Source organism: Engystomops pustulosus, chromosome 3, assembly GCF_040894005.1.
Source record: "Engystomops pustulosus chromosome 3, aEngPut4.maternal, whole genome shotgun sequence".
Lineage (NCBI taxonomy): Eukaryota > Metazoa > Chordata > Amphibia > Anura > Leptodactylidae > Engystomops > Engystomops pustulosus.
The window spans coordinates 76,771,671-76,791,819 of record NC_092413.1 but is presented as its reverse complement, the minus strand read 5'-3'; the positions used below and the strand labels follow the sequence as shown (position 1 = coordinate 76,791,819).

At 41.0% G+C, this 20,149-nt stretch overlaps 1 protein-coding gene across 19 annotated transcripts in view; it reads left to right on the top strand.

Moving 5' to 3' along the window:
• AFDN (afadin, adherens junction formation factor) overlaps window positions 1–20,149 on the top strand; it is a 251,176-nt gene that overhangs the window by 38,539 nt on the left and 192,488 nt on the right. For 12 of the 19 annotated variants that reach the window (XM_072141136.1, XM_072141134.1, XM_072141141.1 and 9 more), the window contains exons 2-3: window positions 12,575–12,770; window positions 16,819–16,934. In XM_072141136.1, coding sequence (XP_071997237.1) covers window positions 12,575–12,770; window positions 16,819–16,934 — 312 coding nt within the window. The remainder of the gene's footprint in view (window positions 1–12,574; window positions 12,771–16,818; window positions 16,935–20,149) is intronic. The other 7 variants (XM_072141135.1, XM_072141140.1, XM_072141153.1 and 4 more) reach the window with 1 other exon arrangement.

Here is a 20,149-nt window from a genome sequence, read left to right as displayed (position 1 = left end):
ACTCCCATTTACTCCATTATGGAGGAATCTGATTTTATCAACCCCCAAAATAAAAATGGAGCCATGGAGTGGGAAAGGGGTAATTTATGTACATCAGTTGATTGAGAATGGCAGTATGAAGTCCTTCCCCCAACTTACAGGAGGAATTTCAGATCCCACAATCCTGTTTCTTTCCCCATTTACAACTCGCCCATTGGTGGAATTCATTCAATAAAGTTAGAATGGGATGGGATAAAATTCCCTTGATTTTTAAATAATATGTGGGTGTCCTTTAAAAAAAAAAAAAAAAAAAAGTAAGACATTTTATTCCTTATTGGTAACTCAAAGAAACGATAGGTACTTAAACAGAGTGCCTGAGAAGTGGGTTTAGGATGGGAGTACTTGAGGAACAAGGGTGGACATCCACATGTAAAGATATCCGTAAGATATTAAAGGGGTTATCCGAGTTTAAACATTTTTTTATGGCCGGGCTGGGGAGGGCTATTTAAACATAATAAACATGTACTTACCTCCTCCTGTGCTGCCGATGTCCCGCGCCGCGGCCCGTCTTCTCCGTGCGCCGGTTTCATTACACCGGCGCACAGGGAGCTTCCGGCCGGCCAGATGCTCCCATGCGCACCATCTCCCAGCGCTTACAACGCTGAGAGATAGGGACGGATGGGAGGAGCCGTCCACAACGCGGACCGGAAGCTCCCTATGCGCGGCTTCCGTGCCCCTGTTTGTTTACAGGGGCACGGATCGAAGTGACCGCGGCGCGGGACATCGGCAGCGCCGGAGGAGGTAAGTCCATGTTTATTATGTTTAACTATCCCTCCCCAGCCCAGCCATAAAAAGATTTTTAAACCCGGATAACCCCTTTAAAGATCCCAGCTCACCGGTGGACGCAAGTCTCCATATTACATAGAATTTACTATACACCCAAGAGGATAATGAAATTCTCAAGGGAAGTGGTTAGCTGTAAAAAATGTGGTCGAGAGAAAGCTGACGACATGCACCTTTGCTGGTTTTGTCCAGAGATGACAAAATACTGGGCAGAAATTATTAAGGAACTTAGGAAGTGCTATTATACTCAAATACCAGGGAATTTTGTGACCTTGGGTATTTGGGAGGGGGATGTGGATAGAGAAAAGGGGAAATATGTGGTCAGGAAACTATTATTTCTGGCAAGGTTTTGCGTTATAAAAAATGGAACTCTCCAGACCCTTCTTCAGTGATGCTCTGGAAATGTATTACTAATAAAACCATTCTGTCTGAAGAGTTTGTGAACAAGAGGAACGGTTTAGAGGGGAAACAGAAATGGGTGGATTGAGGTTTTTTTTTTTTTTCCCCCTGGAGGAGAAAAAGATCCTGGGTTAGATTTGTGCCAGGTAATTACATAGTTTATGGAGTTTAGACACTCAAAGTTTTGTGGATGCCACCCACTACGATCAAGGCAGGCGGACATGAATAGGGCGGGGAGTGATTCTTTCTTTTCTCAAGGTGGTCCATAAGAAGATTAATGTTAATGTATGTTTGGTATGGATAAGGAATAAGAATGTAACCAATTGGGGGGTTGGGGAGGGTTTTTTTTAAGGGGGAAAAACTGTACAGTACTAGATTTATGAGGTACACCAAATAGGGATTTTTTTATTGTAATGTATTTATAGTGTATATGTTGTATTACATGTAATTGTAAAATTGTCCTTTTTCTAGTGCAAAGAAAATTTAAAAAAAATGTTGCATGGCATGTATAGATCTGGCAGATGCGTACTACCATGTCCCCATTCATCCAAGCTGCTAATAGGGAAGTTGGTGGAAGAACTAGAGAACCAAGTGAAAGTGGTTCTGGAGGTTTTACAGTCTAGAATGGATGGTGAATCTAAAGAAATCCTCCCTTTCACCTCCGAAATCAAAGATCTTTCTGGGAATCCAGTTAAATTCAAGGTGCCAGAAGTCTGTCCTTCCTCCAGAAAAGGCTCTGAAGATAAGTCTCACTTTATTCAAGAAAATCTCCTGCAATAAGGGAGGAGATGAGAATTCTAGGTCTCTTCACAGCAGCCATACCTGCAGTACCCTGGGTGATGTTCCACGCAAGACCCTTGCAGTTATACATGCTAAAAGCCTGGGACGGAGACAAAGCCAGTTTAGAACAGAAGATTATACTTCCTCAAAAGATTCTAAAATCCCTAGGATGGTGGCTGAAGTAGAAGAAGAACCTCCAAGTGGGCAGACCGTGGAGAGAGGAAAGACCACTATCAGTGGTAACAGATGCAAGTGCCTGGGGTTGGGGAGCCCAGGTGAAGGATCTCCTATTCCAGGGAGCAGGAATCGGGGAGACCCAGAGGATGTCCTTCAATTTCAGAGAGTTGAGAGTCGTCCTGGAAGCGATCAGACAATCCTTGCCTGTAATTCAGGAGACAGATCTGAAAATTATTTCGGACAATGTGACAGCCGTAGCCTTTATAAATTGGAGGTACCAAGAGCGAACCTCTGATGGATCTGACAGATAAAATTTTCGAATTGGCGGAGACCAACTTGAGATCTGTTTCGGCAGTCCACAAAAAGGGAAAGAAAATCGTCAACTCCTATGGCAGGAGGAGTGGTCCCTGGGGGTGGCCAAAGATAGACCTGGTTGCCACCAAGAGAAACAGACCGGTCGAACGTTTCTGCTCTCTAGACCCGAAGGAGAGGCTCAGGCTCACTGGATGATCCTATGGACAATGATGATTCGTGACAGATCTTTTAACCCCTTAACGCCGAAGACACTTTTCACCTTCCTGACACAACCCATTTTTCCAAATCTGACATGTCCCTATAAGTGGTTATAACTTCGGAACGCTTGAACTTATCCAAGTGATTTTGAAATTGTTTTCTCATGACATTTTGTACTTCATGTTAGTTGAAAAATGTTTGTAGTATGTTTTGCATTTTATTTGTGAGAAAATCAGATATTTGGTGAAAATGTGGAAAAATTCTCGAATTTTTGAAATTCAAAATGTTCTACTTTTTCCACACAGTCATAAAACATTAACCAAATGTCTACTTTATGAGGACATGTTTTTTTTTTTTCTTTTTTTTCACATTTTCATAAACGCAAAATCGCGCTATTGAGGTACCTGCTCAGGTTTCAAGTCACTTTGAGAGGCCTAAATAAAAGTTAAAACCTCATGAATTACCCCATTAAAAAAACTACATGCCGCAACGTACTTAAAACAAACAACTTTTTATGAAGTTTGTTATCCCTGATGCAATTTTGAAATTTAATTTTTTTTGCTAAATGAATGTGTTTTTCATAAAATGTACCAGTTCTAAGTGGATAAAATACCAAAACTCTTCGCAACGTTTGATACGTTGCGCCATTCACAGCAGATTATGCATTGTCCCTTTATAATGGCTATTCAATCTTTATTTTTTTTAGGAAATGAGATGCACTTTACAAATACAAATACAATCCAACATTTTTAAAATCCAATTGTCAGAGACCAAAAAAAATTTGACTGGGGGTACAATAATAAAATATACAGTACCGACTTACATACAAACTCAACTTAAGAACAAACCTGCAGAACCGATCTTGTATGTAACCCGGGGACTGCCTGAGGCAGTCCCCGGGTTACATACAAGATAGGGTCTGTAGGTTTGTTCTTAAGTTGAGTTTGTATGTAAGTCGGAACTGTATATTTTATCATTGTAATCCCAGCCAAAACTTTTTTGGTCTCTTATGACAACCCAACATTTTTAAAATCCAATTGTCACAGAATCAATATTAACACTAAAGCTTCATTACAGACACATTTGATAAATGTTTCAGCTGTTTATTGTAGCCTAGGACTAAAGTACAATAAATTACCAATATCCAGAGGTCCGTTTGTAACTATGGGTCGTATGTAAGTCGAGTGTTCTTAAGTAGGGGACCGCCTGTGTATTGACAAGGTTTTTGTGTCAAGAGGACTTTAATTCTTTTTATTAAAAAGTGTTTAGTTAAATTGTTCCTTTTTTTCTTTACTCTTACAGCTTGGCTTGAACAAGCTCTTCTTCACCTAATACAGTGTAATAGAGATGTTAAACAGATGTATTACACTGTGTTATGCAACACACTTGGCTGCTGCGCATGATCAGTATGTTACAGCCAGGTCCTGCTAGAACAGTGGTTCTCAACCTTTCTAATACTGTGACTCCGCAATACAGTTCCATATGTTACGGTGACCCCAAACCATGTACAAGACTATAACGACTATAATACAGCCCCCCTATGTACAGGAATATAACTACTATAATACTGCCCCCCTATGTACAGGAATATAACTACTATAATACTGCCCCCCTATGTACAGGAATATAACTACTATAATACTGCCCCCCTATGTACAGGAATATGGCTACTATAATACTGCCCCCTATGTACAGTAATATAACTACTATAATACTGTCCCCCCCTCCCCCCGTTTTGGTTTCTCCATTTGCTGCCCCAGTTGTAGTGCCCCGCCTCCTGCCCCCAATTCTAGCCCCCCCCCTCCTGTCTCCAGTTTTGCCTCTTCTCCTGCCCCCAGTTCTAGTGCTTCCCCTCCTGCTGCTTCAGGTTCTACTCACTGTGAGCAGAGCAGTCTGTTCCGCGGGAGTCTGTATAGAGGAGGAGCCAGAGGGTCATGTGATGACATCACCACAGGTCCTCAAGCTTCCCCTGTATACAGCAGGAAGGTCCTCAAGCAGTGAGTTATCACACGTTATACTCCGTTTTTGCCGCGAATCGCGGCAAAAACTTAATAGGATCGCGACCCCTGTGTTTTGGTCATTCGACCCCCTTCTGGGGTCGCGACCCACAGGTTGAGAAACGCTGTGCTAGAAGGTTGGACCTGGCTCCAGAAGAGGATCTGTCAGCCCTGGGCGATCTCCGATCGCGGGTGTTAGAGGCAGGTGTCTGCTATAATCTACAACCGACACCTGTAGCTCCTGGCTCAGGATCCTTTAAAGAGAACCCGTCATGCAAAATAACCCCCCTAAACTAAATATATTTTCATAATCTGCCATTAGAGAGCATTGCCTCTATCCCTTCATTTTCCCTCTACATGCCTGTAAACCTAAGCAATGAGGTCCTAAAGCTGTATGCAAATGACCTGTGAAATGTCCAATGAAGCATTAGCATATTCAAACTGTCCACCTTATTCATGAGTGGGAGGTACAGCCACACCCCCAGTGCATGACTGACAGCCTGTATAATGATGTGAGGCTGTATAATGATGTGCTTCCTGGTGGCCACGCCCCCTGCAGCCTGTGTGTGTGTGTGTGTGTGTGTATAGGAGAGAGTCAGCAGCTCCAGGCAGCCATGTTATAGCAGAACATGTCAGATTCATGTGTAGCTGATGTCTGTGTCTCTGTATATTAGGAGGATGCAGCATGTCAGCAGATGCAGCACACACACTAGCCATGCTTTACTATACATTACACACAGACATGAGCAGGGGGAGGAGAGGGGAGGGGTAACAGGGGTGACATCACTGCCTCTGACCATGTGACCAGCCTCATTTACATAATAAAGAATAGGGGATTTTACAATGATTAATGTATGAAATAACTAGATAAAGGCTGGGATGGGATCCTTGTGAGCTGCTCCAACAGGTAGTAGTGACAGGACTAATGACACAGACCTGATGACAGGTGTCCTTTAAGGAGCCAGCACCAGAAGCATGACGTAATAGTACTGCAAAATGCGGGAACGCACCTCCCGCCATGCAGTACTATTACATCAAATGTGGGGAAGGGGTTAATTCTCCAACTCAAAATGAAGTCCTAGTGACTCGTATGGGTCGGTACTGAAGTTGGCACAATTACTTAGACTTAGCCGGGTGTGTGCCACTTTACCCATTAGCTGTTGCTGGGTGGCTGTCTCCCATAGAGAAAAGCAGAGTTTGCAGAAATCTATAAAACGGCAAACTACATTTTCTCTAGGGAAAGGACAGCCACCCAGCAACAGTGCCCACCCGCCTTCCTGTTACAGGCCTACCAATATGGTTATGGAGGTTGAATTTTTATTCTTATTGCGGACTTAACAAAGGCACATTAGTCCATAAAGATTGGAAGTTAGTAGACAGTTGATCATTCCATACATTTTTTTTCATCTCATTACAAGCTCCTACTTGTTGTGATAAGATATGAAATGATGATTAATGAATCTTAGCCAGTCCTCTTTATACTACTCAACCAGGTACTAATCCAGGACAGACCACCTCGATTCTCTGGAGACAATGCGTACTTTTTATTGGATTTCAGGCCCAGAGACCACAGAACTTGACAATGGTGTTTAATATATATATATATATATATTGTTTAATCGGCCCTACATGGCAATAATCCCGCATTCCTTCTCCGTTTTTTCCCCGTCTAAGTACACTTTATACAGCCTTCGCTTCTTGTACCATTTTTTTCACATTGACTAACACGTGGAGTAACTTACTGGTTGACAAAGTTTCCCACAGCTGCAGTTGGCTAATTAGTATGCAAATGGAATCCATAACTTTATGCAGAAAATTGAAAAACATTTTTTAAAGGGCTGTATTAGAGCTTGTTTTTTGCGTAAAGAAAAATTCTTCCTGAGCTAAGGGGTCTTTTTTTTTTTTTTTTTTTTTCCTAGAATGAACTGACTTTTTCATTGCTGCCATTTTGGAGACTCTGCGACCTGTTGACCACTTTTTAATTAAAATTTTTAAGTGTCGATATTTCGCACATTTAGGTGGAAATAACGGTTTCGAATTTTATAGATGGGGCATTTTGGGATACCTATGTGTGTTTTGTCGTGTGTTAGATAGACCGACAGACCCTTTGTCACTGTCATAAAAACCTGTATGGGTGGTCACAAAGGGGTTAAACAAAACAAATTAATAATAGAAATGAGCCTTGAAAACACTCATTGAATAATGTATAACCTGGAACTGATCACTTGCTACAACCTTTGAGAATTCAAGTTACAACGGTAGTAGTGAGAACAACAACGAATCTAAATAAAGCTTCTCTGAAGTTTTCATGCTCATGTGCACTGCAGTAAATTAAACAAAGTGAGGGCTGCAATTTTTTGGTTTTTCTACTCAGAGTATACAAAATATAGTACAGTTGTGAATATCTAAATCGCACACAGCAGAAAAATCTTAAGCAGACATGTCTGTTTATTTGACACAGAATTCAACGTTCAAATTCAGACCCTTTGGGGGTGTGGATGGCACACAAAATATACATGGCCAAGAGGTTGTTGTGTTAGGGGAGTATATACAATATCCTCTTTTAGTGTGCGTTAGTTGTGTATTTTAAATCAATAAAGCACATTGTAAGGAATGACTCAGACAACTGCTGATTCAAGTCTCACTCGTGCTACTGCCCTGGTTATTTGGTTTCACAAGTCTATATAGAAAAGCAGGGAAAAAATTAGAAAAGGAGGAGCATACAAAGCATAACATATCGGGCTTCCCAGATCATGTAGTCTCTTGATTGCATAGTTTTCCTGCTGCCTTGTGCTCACGTCACTTTTGGGGCATTCCTGAAATTCCTCAGCCTCAAAGTTTTGGATGCGGTCCATGATGCTGGCGCCATTTTTAAATGTATTCTCTGTTACAGTACTTTTAGGAAAATAGATCAAATCCTGCCATTTCTACTTTCTATCAGCTAGGTTTAACTTTACAGTCCCCCCCCCCCCCCCTAAATCCTGAAATTTCTCTCAGCTACCCTTAGTCTAGAAGGACCTACCGATCTGCCCATATGTGCATCATTCTCCTTCACCAGTTGGATGACACCATACCTCTGTTGTGTCTGTGCTCCCATTTAGTGGACTTCCACATATGGGAATCGAATCTCTCCTCTACCTTCCGCTATTCTGGGGGGGGGGGGCTGTTTGAGATGTTTCAGGGGTGGTTGATCTTAGAGGGATATCTTCATTATGCAAATTCAGGTGACTTGATTAAGGGGTCTTTGGCTTGTCTAACTTCTGATACCCATGATACTTGGTGGACTTGATGAGGGGGACCAACCACACAACACACGTTAAATGACGAGCAAAATCACAATCCCCAATATTACCCCCACTTAAGTCAAGAAATCCTTCCTATCCCCCAACCACGAAGTGAAGGTTAAAGTGTCCACTCTTGAGTTCCCTGGACAGTCCTTCAATCTTTTCCAGGGCATAGGTAATGGATCCATAGGGGGAGGCGATGTCATCCGGGATGTACATGCAACAAGCCTCTCCCACCATCAGACTCCTCCCTTCTCAGCAAGGGCCATGTCCAACGCAGAAGGGAAGAAGCCCCTGCAGCTGCCAGGATTTTAGTTTTCTCATTGGCCTTTTTTCGTTATTGGAGCCATGCGACGGCATTTTTTTAGCGGGATGAGCTGATTTTTCCAGTGTTACCATTTTGGGGTTGGTATCCCCTATTGTTGAAAATTTGGGAACTTTTTTTATTTTTATTTTAGGAGTTTGAAAATCATCAATTCTGTACTGGATTTTTTTTTACCAACTAAAACCTTATCATGGGGAAAAATTTATCATTTGTTCGCCGTGTCCGAAGTGGCATAACATTTTTACTATTTTGGCTACAGAGCTGGTTGATGGCTTGTTTATTGCGGGACATATACTTTGCAACAGTATCATTCTGGAGTACATATGTTTTTTTTAAATTGCTTTTTATTGCATTTTTTTGTCGGATTAAATGGGTAAAAATCAATTTTGGCAGGTTTTAACTTTTTATTTTTATGGCGTTCGTCATGCGGGTTCAATAATAATGTACTTTTTTTTCTGCTGGTTGTTACGGACGCGGTGATTTGTTATGATGTAACTTTTTGTGCATTATATATCTCTTTTATATGTTTATGGGGCTTATGAGCATTTTTATTTGATTTTATTAATTTTTTTTATTGAATATGATTTTTCTTAACTTTTTTTCTTCCACCATGGGACATGAACAAGCAATCTGATTGCTTGTTCATGATAATGCTTTCCGATACTGATGTATTGCAGGGTATTAGCAGTGTCAGCCTATGCAAATGCATAGGCTGGGACTGTGCCTTTTAAGATGACGTCATAGACGTAGGTAGGGCATGTGAAATCCAACATTTTGCTATCAACCCCATAGCGCAAAAAGAGGTACCCTTACGTCTTGTTGCATATGGGGGAATGTGAAGCGGGCTCACGGGCTGAACCCTCTTTATATTCACCTAGGCGGGTGCTAGCATTAATTGCGGGTGTTATTTGGGTGCGATTTGCACATTATAATAGATGGTGTGCAAGGCCAAATATACTGTAGTATGGCAGTATATGGTAAGATCAGTCAGACAACCTATTTTGAAAAATTATTGAAAAAATTCTATAAAAAGTGATCAAAAGGTTGCACAGTCCTAAAAATAGAAGCATTGAAAACATCATCAAAAGTCGAAAAAATAACACCACCCCCATTTCTGTACACAGTGTGAAAAAGCTATTAGCGCCAGAAGACAGCCAAAATTAAGAAAATATATATATATGAAGTGCTATTTTTTTACACAGAAAACAAGCCATCAAAGAGCTCTTTACTTGGAAAACTAAAAAGTTATAGATTTTTGAAGATGGTGAGTGAAAAACTAAGGACCAAAAAATGAAAAAGTCCCTGGTCCTTAAGGTGTTAAAAACCACATTTCACACCCCACCACATCCCCTCCCAAAAAAAACCCCCATATGGCTGTTGACCGAATTGATATAAATAAATGGCTTGGGCATTAACAGTATGGCAGTATATGGGGATTTTGCACACAATCTATTACAATGTACAAATCACACATTGTAATAGCCTAAAACATGATGGCCTCGGATCTTTGTGTGACCCGTGGCTGTAATGACAATGGATTGCCACTCCCTGATGACGTCACAGGGAGAGACGATCGGAGCCAGGATGGCGACGGTGCCGATGGCTTGTTAATGCCGCCGGCAGCTTTGCCAGGCGCGTTCAAAGGGCAGCTTTTAGTTGATCTACTTTGCCTATGAATTTTCTGGAGCCTGGTTTCAACCATACCACTTTTTTGGGAAAAGTCAGAAAACTGCCCCAACATGGTCAAAAAACTGTCAGTAAATGTGGCACCATTTCAGCAAATTGCTCAAGTATTCTGGCATAAATGAGCTAGTGGAACTCCCCTCCCCCTCCCAAATCAGTCTGCTGCAATGATTGCTGATTATGAGCCAACTGTAACATAGATTAATAAATGCCTCTACTTGAGCCTGGTGCTTGTGGGCTTATTATGCACTTTCAAAGCTTTTACGGGAGTTCAGCTGTTATGCGATGCACATATTTTTAATGACCCCTTATTATTTCAGGTTTGTTTGAACATCTAAGTAACAAGCAAATTTATCAAAGCATTTGATTGTAGAGTGAAATGTCTTGTGTTTTCCCCTTAACCCCTTATCACCGACACTAGTTTTCAGCTCAATGACCAGACTCGATTTTTCAAATCTGACAAGTCTCACGATAATTGGTTATAACTTCGGAACGCTTTAACATATCCCGGTGATTTTGAGAATGTTTTCTCGTGACACATTGTACTTCATGTAAGTTATAAAAATTTAAGTGATAAGTTTTGCATTTCGTTCTGAAAAAAAGTGAAAATTTGGCAAAAGTTTGTAAACATTCTTCATTTTCCAAGTTTGAAATGTTCTGGTTTCCAGACAAGATGTGAAACTACCCAAAAAGTTTGATAATTAACATTTACAGAATATCTGCTTTATGTTGGGATGATATTTTATGCTTCCGGTCATTTTTCTAGGATGTTATGAGGCGCAGAACTTTAGGTGCGATTTTTCTTATTTCCATGAAAATTGCCAAAACTCACATTTTGAGGGACAACTCACCCCTCAACGTATGTAAAACAACTTCTATTAAGTCTATTAACCCTTTAAGTGTTTCACATGGGTTAAAAAATATGGACTTGCGATTTAGAAACTATTGAATTTTTTTGGAAAATACATTCATTTAGGCCAAAACTGAAATTTTCAGAATAAATTAAATGATGAAACGCACTGCAACGCTTGATGCCCAATTCCTCCCGAGTGTACTGATACCCCATATGTGGTGGTAAATTGCTGTATGGGCGCACGGCCGAGTATAGAAGGAATGGAGGCGCCATTCACAGCAGATTTGTATTGTCACATTGTACGACCTATGAATTTTTATTTTTTTTGGTAATACAAACATATGAGGGCTTATTTTTTATGGGATGAGATACAATGTATAGATAATTTATTTTGGGAGTCTAAAGCTTATTCTTGAGATTTTATTAACTATTTCAAGGGGGACACAAACAAAATCATCAATTTTTATTTTGGATTGTTAGCATTTTTTTCCCCCCGCTCACTGTAATGTAAAAATAATATTTTATCTTTATTCTCTGGTTCACTACGATTGCGGTGATACCTCATTTATATAGTTTTTCTTATTTTTGCTTTATTTTCCTGAGCAAAACAAATACAGGCAGTGCCCGGGTTACATACAAGATAGGGTCTGTAGGTTTGTTCTTAAGTTGAGTTTGTATGTAAGTCGGAACTGTATATTTTATCATTGTAATCCCAGCCAGAACTTTTTTGGTCTCTGTGACAATTGGATTTTAAAAATGTTGGGTTGTCATAAGAATCAATATTAACACTAAAGCTTCAATACAGACACCTTTGATAACTGTTACAGCTGATAATTATAGCCTAGGACTAAAGTACAATAAATTACCAATATCCAGTGGTCCGTTTGTAACTATGGGTCGTATGTAAGTCGAGTGTTCTTAAGTAGGGGACCGCCTGTATTGGAGAAAATCGCATTGTTTTTACTATTGACAACTTTTCAGGGCCATAACTTCTGTATTTCACCGAGCGGGTTCAGTATTGATTTAGATTTATTGTACAGATTAATACGGACGTGGTGATACCAAATATGTATGTTTTTGTGTTTTATTTACTGTATATGCATTTTATGTGTTACTGGGGAGATTATGGGACTTTTATTTATTTAATTATATTATAAAATTTTTTAATTTTTTTTTTTTTTTTAACTTTTTTACATTTTCTACTTCTTGGCTTGAGTAAGCGATCATCTGATCGCTTATTCAAGCCTTTACACTGCAATACACTTGTATTGCAGTGTATAGTGCTGCGCATGCTGCGCATGCTCAGTTACTTACAGCCGGGTCCTGCCAGGAAGGCAGGACCCAGCGAGAAGAGGAGCCGACAGCCTCGGGTCACTCGTCGGGACCTGGGGCAGCGGCAGGAGGGATCGGATCCCCCGATCATGCTTGACCGCGGCGTGTAAGGGGTTAAACACCCGGGATAGGAGTTTTTCCAATCCCGGGTGTTAGTGCCGGGTCTGGGCTGTGATATCACAGCCCGACACCGGCACTATACTGACCCGATGTCCCGAATGCGGCACCGAAGAAGTACCCTTAATGACCGCCGTAGAATCCCGATAGGGCGGTCATTAAGGGGTTAAATCTTGTACATTATAAGTTTAGTAAGTATTTCACTTTTTTTTTTTTTTTTTTTTTACTTTTCATAGAATTGAAAAGCATACCTTGCTTACCGCTTCACCCTGTTTTTATTGTGCATTTTTAGGATTTGGAGTTCCACGGAGTTATGCGGTTTTACTTCCAAGACAAAGCTGCAGGAAACTTTGCTACAAAATGCATCCGGGTTTCAAGCACAGCCACCACACAAGATGTCATAGAAACTTTAGCAGAAAAGTTTCGTCCTGATATGAGAATGTTGTCTTCTCCTAGATACTCTTTATATGAAGTTCATGTCAGTGGTGGTGAGTACTTTTATGTCAAATTGAACTTGTCAAGACAATTTGGAATGTTAAACCACCCGCAGGCCCTTATGGGCTGGTGGTTTAGTGTCCTAAATCGCCTGTAAGACTTTATGTGGGTGCGTGAAAAAATATACCTTTAAACTCCCCTCATTCCCTTGGTTCCTGCGTGTTCTGGCAAGTGAAGCCAGCATATTACACCCTGGCTTTACTGTGCAAGTGCTTTAGGTATGTTACATGCGCAATAAAGCTCGGGTATTGTCTCTGCTTCACTTGCCACAGTGCGAGAGGAGGCGTCATTGTAGGATCTGCAGATGTGAGTGATTTTCCTATTCAGACTCGTAACTAGTTGAGGCCTTCATACAGGTCGATTTATAAACCTAAACCACAGGTCTATAGGGTCCAAAATCGATCAGTCAGGTCCTCTGTTAAAGTGGTTGTTTGGTAGAAGAAACAAGTTTATATACCTTATATATTAAGAGTATATGTAGAGACCCCTAATTTTAAAAAAAAATTACCGAAAAACCTATTGACTCGAGTATAAGCCCAGGGTGGGAAATGCATTGATCACAGCCCCCCAGTATATAGCCTCCCAGCCCCCACCCCCAGTATAATGCCTGTAGGAAAAAGTGCACCCCCCTTTCCGGCTCTGGCATCGGCTCTGTGTGCCCGTGGAGTCGGTCACAGGCACCATGACGTCAGCCACTTGCTGACATCATTGTCTGTGCCGATGCCGGCGCACACGTTTTGATGTTTAGCTTGCGGCTGACGTTACAATGGATAGAGGAGGACCTGCCGGTGGGGGAGGGTGTGTCAGAAAGTGAGTATACTTTGTTGTGTTTTTTTTTTTTTTTTGTTCTTGACTCGAGTATAAGCAGAATTGGGGTTTTTCATCACATTTTTTGTGTTGAAAAACTTATACTCGATTACAGTATTTGCCTTAAAGTGTAACCGTCATTCTGAGCAAAAAAAAACTAAAAACCATGGTGCTCCATGTGTCCCTGGGAATCATTCCTCAAAATATTTTGGCTACTGGTCCTCATTTAGTACCTCTTTTGGCCCATAGCAACCAGGGTTTCCAGCTCTCAAAATAACTACAATCAGCAAGATGGAGGCGGGACCTTCCTCCTGTCACCTCATCACAAGCACATGGTGCTGGCCAATGACACCAGGCTATATAGCTATCTCGTAGCTATCTCACTATGTAATAGTGACAACGGCAGCACTCCAAAATAGTGAAAACAAACTTGGTGTTTATTCCACCTCCCGCAATGTTTCGCCTGTTGTTCAGCCTTTGTCAAGCAATGCGTCTGAATACATACAGGTATTTATAGTCGCAGTGCAGTGACATCATACAAAAGATAAACATTACATGAATATACAAAATCGTGCTTCATTTCACAATATTACAATTATCTAAGGTCAGTACATCAATTTGTGCAATGGTGAAATACATATATGACCATAGTAAAGTGATCCAGTGTTTAGAAATTCATATTATACCTTTAATCAGTGAAAAATCTCACCTGTGTGGAACCTCCTTTACAAAATCATAACAAACGCTAATCACTGACTAGGACTGTGCTGCTGTTTTTACGATTTCTATCTAGCTATGTACCTATCTAGCTAAGTAACACTCCAGCACAGCACGAGGGCACATCATGAAGACTTGTAGAGTGTCTCTTGCCACTTCCTTGTGTGAGGTGATGGGGGAGAGGGGCTGCAGTCTGTGTGCATTATTTCTTTATACACAAGTGTAGGGAAAGCTGAGGAGAGATAAGTGTAGGTATTTGGTCACTACATTAGTCAGGGCTTCTCCCTGCACATGACAGTGCCGGGGCATTGAGCCATGAGGTGATCAGCTGTGTGCAGGGAGGGGGAATGGGTGTGTGTCTCTTTCCGTAGTCTCAACTTCTTTATGAAGACGGAATGTCTATAGTAACAGACATCTGAGCAGTTAATGACATCTAGGGGAAGTCTGCAGAATACAAGAGGAAGGAGCAAGATTCGGGTAACTAATCCAATTGCAGAAGTGCTTAAAATTACCTGCCCTACAATATATCAAAAGTTTTTTGAAATGACGGTTACACTTTAACCAATTCACTCCTGCCTTTGTTTTCATGGTTCCCTTAAGACTGCTGGTGTCTGCTTTCTTATTTCCCTCAACACCTAGGAAATGCCCACCGACCAGTATCTCACCATAGAATGCAGTTATTTGCTGATTTATTTCCTGTTTGTTGAAAGACTTAATCTTTATGAGCCTGTTCAATTGAAAAAATAGCCCGGCACATATTACCAATCAAGGATGTTGTTGCAAGAGATTGGCATGACACCTATTATGGCAGTTTTAGACCCTTAGATGCGGCGGTCAGTACTGACTGCAGCATCTGTATTGTTCTCCGTTATCAGTGGGCACCAATGTACTGCCAATTGCAGCTGCAGACCTAATGAAGGAATAGAGGCCTAACAATGTAAACCACAAATTGGGACCTGCCAGGGTTTTGAGGCTGCCATATTTTACTGCAAATACTATAGTATTTCAGTTTACTATAGGTGCAATCTAGGGTTGCATGATGCATCAAAAACTTGATACATGTGCGATAACTATCATACTTGGAACAATTCAATACATTGTTGTACAGACTCCTAGTGTCTGTCTGCAGGGGAGTCCTCAGAGGAGACTTTGGGTAGGGTCGTTTGTATAGATATGTCTGGTCAGGGAATCCCTTGCACAGAGCAGGAGCCACATTATCAGGGAAATACCATCTCCTGTCCATATATGGGGTTTCTTGATCTCTCGGGGCTTCTCCTGACAGAAGGTCTCAGGGGATGTGTAATCACCAGCTCCACACTCTACCTGCCATAGAGATACAGAGTCTCTATCCACTAGACCAGTGTTCCCCAACCTTTTTGTATCTGGAGACAGTCGGCACCCGAATTTTTTTTTTTTTTTTTTTTTTTACTACCGGCAGGGTAACCCTCTTATAATGGTCCTTGGATAATTATATTGTGGGGCCTGCCAATAGTCTATATATAACTCCAACCCATAAAATGTGCCATTTCCTGCAGCTGCCCTTTTTTCTGTCTCCAGAAAAGGGGACATTATAATACCCCTTTTTCCAAAGTTTCATATATCAGCGGACCATGGCCCGGGACCGAGTGTTCTGCAGCCTGGCAGTTAGACTCTGCTGCATTACCCTATGGACTTGCTTGTTGTCAATGGGAGGACTTTTTCTGACTAGAGCTTCCTTAGTTACTGTGGCACAAGCTCATTGCACTGGTATATAGAGATGGCTCTTCTCAGATCTCTCTATATATCGCAACATAATCTGTGGTTTTTGGTTTTTTTTTTAAACCTATAATTAATACCGTTTAAATTTAATAAGAATGTGCAAGACCCTAAATTACACATTTTATATTAAAATTTCCAATGAAACGCATGCAATGAGTAATGGTGAAGGTTCAACTTAATTGCTCATTGCATGTGTTTCATTGGAAACTAATATGTGACTGGGCTTAGCCCAGCCCCCAGACATTTGCATTACGTTTCTAAACGCATTGGAAACCCCCACCCCCATGTGACTGCTTCCTAGACATTAAATCTAGATAATCCTTTCAAGAAAAGAAACAAACTATCACATTCAGAATTCTAGTATCGGTGCAACCCTAGTGCAATCACACCATTTCAACTTATTGTGGTCTCATGGGACAAAATTTGAAAAAGGTAAACAAACAAAAAGAAAATATGCTTAAAAATATACTAAAAAAACCTATTAAATGCCAAATTCCCTTTATCCCATTTAATGGGGGTTTCCCACTGGATAGGGCCTTACTTGCTGATCAGTGGGGGTCTCAGTGGGAGTTCTGAGACCCCCACAGATCGCAAAAGCGGCTCCATCAGACTAATGGAGCAGACGGCCTAGCTTGACCGCTCTGCTCCATTAATCTCTATGGAGCTGATGGAAATTGCTGTTTAATGTACATTGCCTTGTTGGTTTCGAGTTACACATATTAATTGCTATTTTTTTATTTGCTGCCAAATGTTTTGAAGAAGAAAGAAGACTTGACATTGATGAGAAACCTTTAGTAGTTCAGCTTAATTGGAATAAGGATGACCGGGAAGGAAGATTTGTGCTCAAGAATGAAAATGATATAATTCCTCCAAAGGTATTTTGCATGTCATTTGCTGACCTTACTTTCTTGTTATATCCTTCTATTCCTTGTTATTTATTATATATATTTTTTTAGCATTAAACAGGATAAATCTCCCCTGATATCTGTTTGGCCAATAGTTTGTATATGGCACCTAGAATACTTAACATCTTCATAGTTTCATAGTTTCATAGTTTCTACGGTTGAAAAAAGACACTTGTCCATCAAGTTCAACCAAGGAAGGGAAGGGATTTGATGAGGAAGGGATTTAGGGGAAACAATTCTATATAACATAACCATCTATGTTATTTAGGTGTAAAAATGCATCTAGACCCTTCTTGAAGCTATCCGCTGTCCCTGCTGTGACCAGCGCCTGAGGCAGGCTATTCCACAGATTGACCGTTCTCATAGTAAAAAAGCCCTGTCGCCTCCGGTGATTAAACCTTGATTTCTCCAAACGGAGACAGTGCCCCCTCGTCTTTTGATTTGATCTAATCTGAAACAACTTCCCACCATATTTTTTGTATGGACCATTCATGTATTTAAATAAATTAATCATGTCCCCTCGTAGTCGTCTCTTTTCCAGACTAAATAAATCTAGTTGTTTTAATCTTTCCTCATAACTGAGACCCTCCATACCCCTTATCATTTTTGTGGCTCTACGTTGAACCCTCTCCAGCTCCAGGGCATCCTTTTTATGGACCGGTGCCCAGAACTGGACAGCATATTCCAGGTGTGGCCGAACCAGTGCCTTGTATAGTGGTAATATTACATCCCTATCACGAGAGTCCATACCACTTTTGATACATGACAAGATCCTACTGGCTTTAGAGGCAGCTGATTGACATTGCATGCTGTTATTCAATTTATGATCTACTAGTACCCCCAGGTCCTTCTCAACAAGGGACTCACCCAGATTTACTCCCCCAAGGACATATTTTGCCTTTGGATTATTGGCCCCCAGGTGCATAACCTTACATTTATCCACATTAAACCTCATTTGCCAAGTGGATGACCAAACATTCAGTTTGTCCAAGTCACCCTGCAGCCTATGAACATCCTCCATAGACTGTATTACACTACACAGTTTGGTGTCATCTGCAAAAATAGACACAGTGCTATTAATTCCTACCTCTATATCATTAATAAATATATTAAATAGTAGTGGGCCAAGCACAGAACCCTGAGGTACACCACTTATAACTGGTGACCATTCCGAGTAGGAATCATTGACCACAACTCTCTGGATACGATCCTTCAGCCAGTTTTCAATCCAATTGCAAATGATTTCTGCCAAACCAATAGCCCTAATTTTACCCATCAGGCGTCTATGAGGGACAGTGTCAAATGCCTTTGCAAAGTCCAAGAACACAATATCCACAGCTGCTCCTCCATCCAGGCATCTGCTAACCTCTTCATAAAAGCAGATAAGGTTAGTTTGACAACTTCTATTCTTAGTAAACCCATGCTGGCTGTCACTTATTATACTATTTGATGTCACATACTCCAGTATGTAGTCTTTTACTAACCCTTCCAATACTTTCCCCACAATGGAAGTTAAGCTTACAGGCCTGTAATTGCCAGGCAAAGTTCTAGAGCCCTTTTTATATATTGGCACCACATTTGCCTTGCGCCAGTCACTTGGCACCACACCAGACATTACAGAATCATACCCCAAATGTGGTTGGTTTTCTGTTGTTTTAAAAGGGACAACGTCATTGTCTTTCATGCTACTAAACTTTTCATGCCACTGAAATAGAACATCTGTTATTGCTTGTTATCCCCAACAGAAGGTGAAAACAAAAAAGGAAATTTAGTATCTAGGCTAAAAGGACCCGCTAACTCATTTCAGACAGTAAACTAGTCCTTAGTCTTTTGAAGTGCTGTGCTGAATTTTTTACATCTCCTTTGTAAAGATTTGTACCAATAATCAGTTCTGTGAATTATGGGTTTCAGTATTTTTTTTTTTCACAGGCAGCAGAAGCCCATCTGCCTTTGCATGACAATATAATTGTTTTTACTTGCCTTGCACCTGATAGAACCCTACTAGTCCCAGGGGTTGGTTTTTGTTTGGATGCATTTCAGAAAACAAGTGACTAGTCTGTGCTGCACTCTCAACCCCACCTTTTGTCATCCTATAAATCTCCTCCCTCTTGCTCCTACACATGTGGTGAGCTTACATCAGTGGGGAGGGATGAGTTGTACAGGAACATAAAGGTGGGGGCTGAGATATGAGGAGTTTGCAGCACAGACAAGTCACTTGTTGTTTTTTTTTTAATGCAAACAAACCAAAGCCATCCCCTAGGACTTAGAGCAGTGGTGGCGAACCTATGGCACTGGTGCCAGAGATGGCACTCGGAGGCATCTCTGTGGGCACACGGGCTGTCTCCCAGGCACAGAGTTTGCCAGACATGGCATCTTCCTGCAGTCTCTGGCAGTCCAAGTAGTGCCTTGCTATTTTAAAGTGACACCCATCCTGTGCTGCTTGGTCCTGTCCAAAGAGTGAAAAGGTGTCGGATTGGAGCTCAAAGATTCTGGTAGCAATAAGTTTGTTACTGCCTAAATTGCCGTGTTGGCACTTTGGGAAAAGCTAGTGGTTTTTGGGTCTCATTTTGGGCACTCAATCTCTAAAAGGTTCGCCATCACTGACTTAGAGGATTGTGTCAGGGTGCGAGGTAAATGAAAGTAAAGGCTGGGAGTTTGTATATGTTGTAAAAAATACATTACAGCTTGAAACGGGCATGAGGTGCCACAACTAAATGGTTTAATGTACTGGCCCTTCCTGACATCCTTAAAGGGGTATTCTTGTCTCGGCATTTACATTGTTTCATTAATCTGCCATATATAAACATTTCTTCAATTGGATGTTATTAAAAAATGTTCCTGTGTGAAGATAATTTCTCATAAATGTAGCCATGTTGTCCCTTAGAAACGAGATGGCTTCCTCAGATACGACCACCTCACACTCTGGCAGCGGTGGCCAGACTTGCACTATAGGGTCCTGCCGGACTAACAGGATTCAGCAATCATTACCACAGGACGGCTGTGCGACATGTAGTAACTCCTGGACATTTCATATACAATAACCTTTTGTTTATTTGTGTAATCCCTCCAGCAGAGGTGGCCGTATCTGAGGAACCTATCTCGTTTCTAAGGGACCACATGACTACATTTATGGAAAATTATGTTCACACAGGAACACTTTTTTTTTTAATAACCTCTCATTGAAA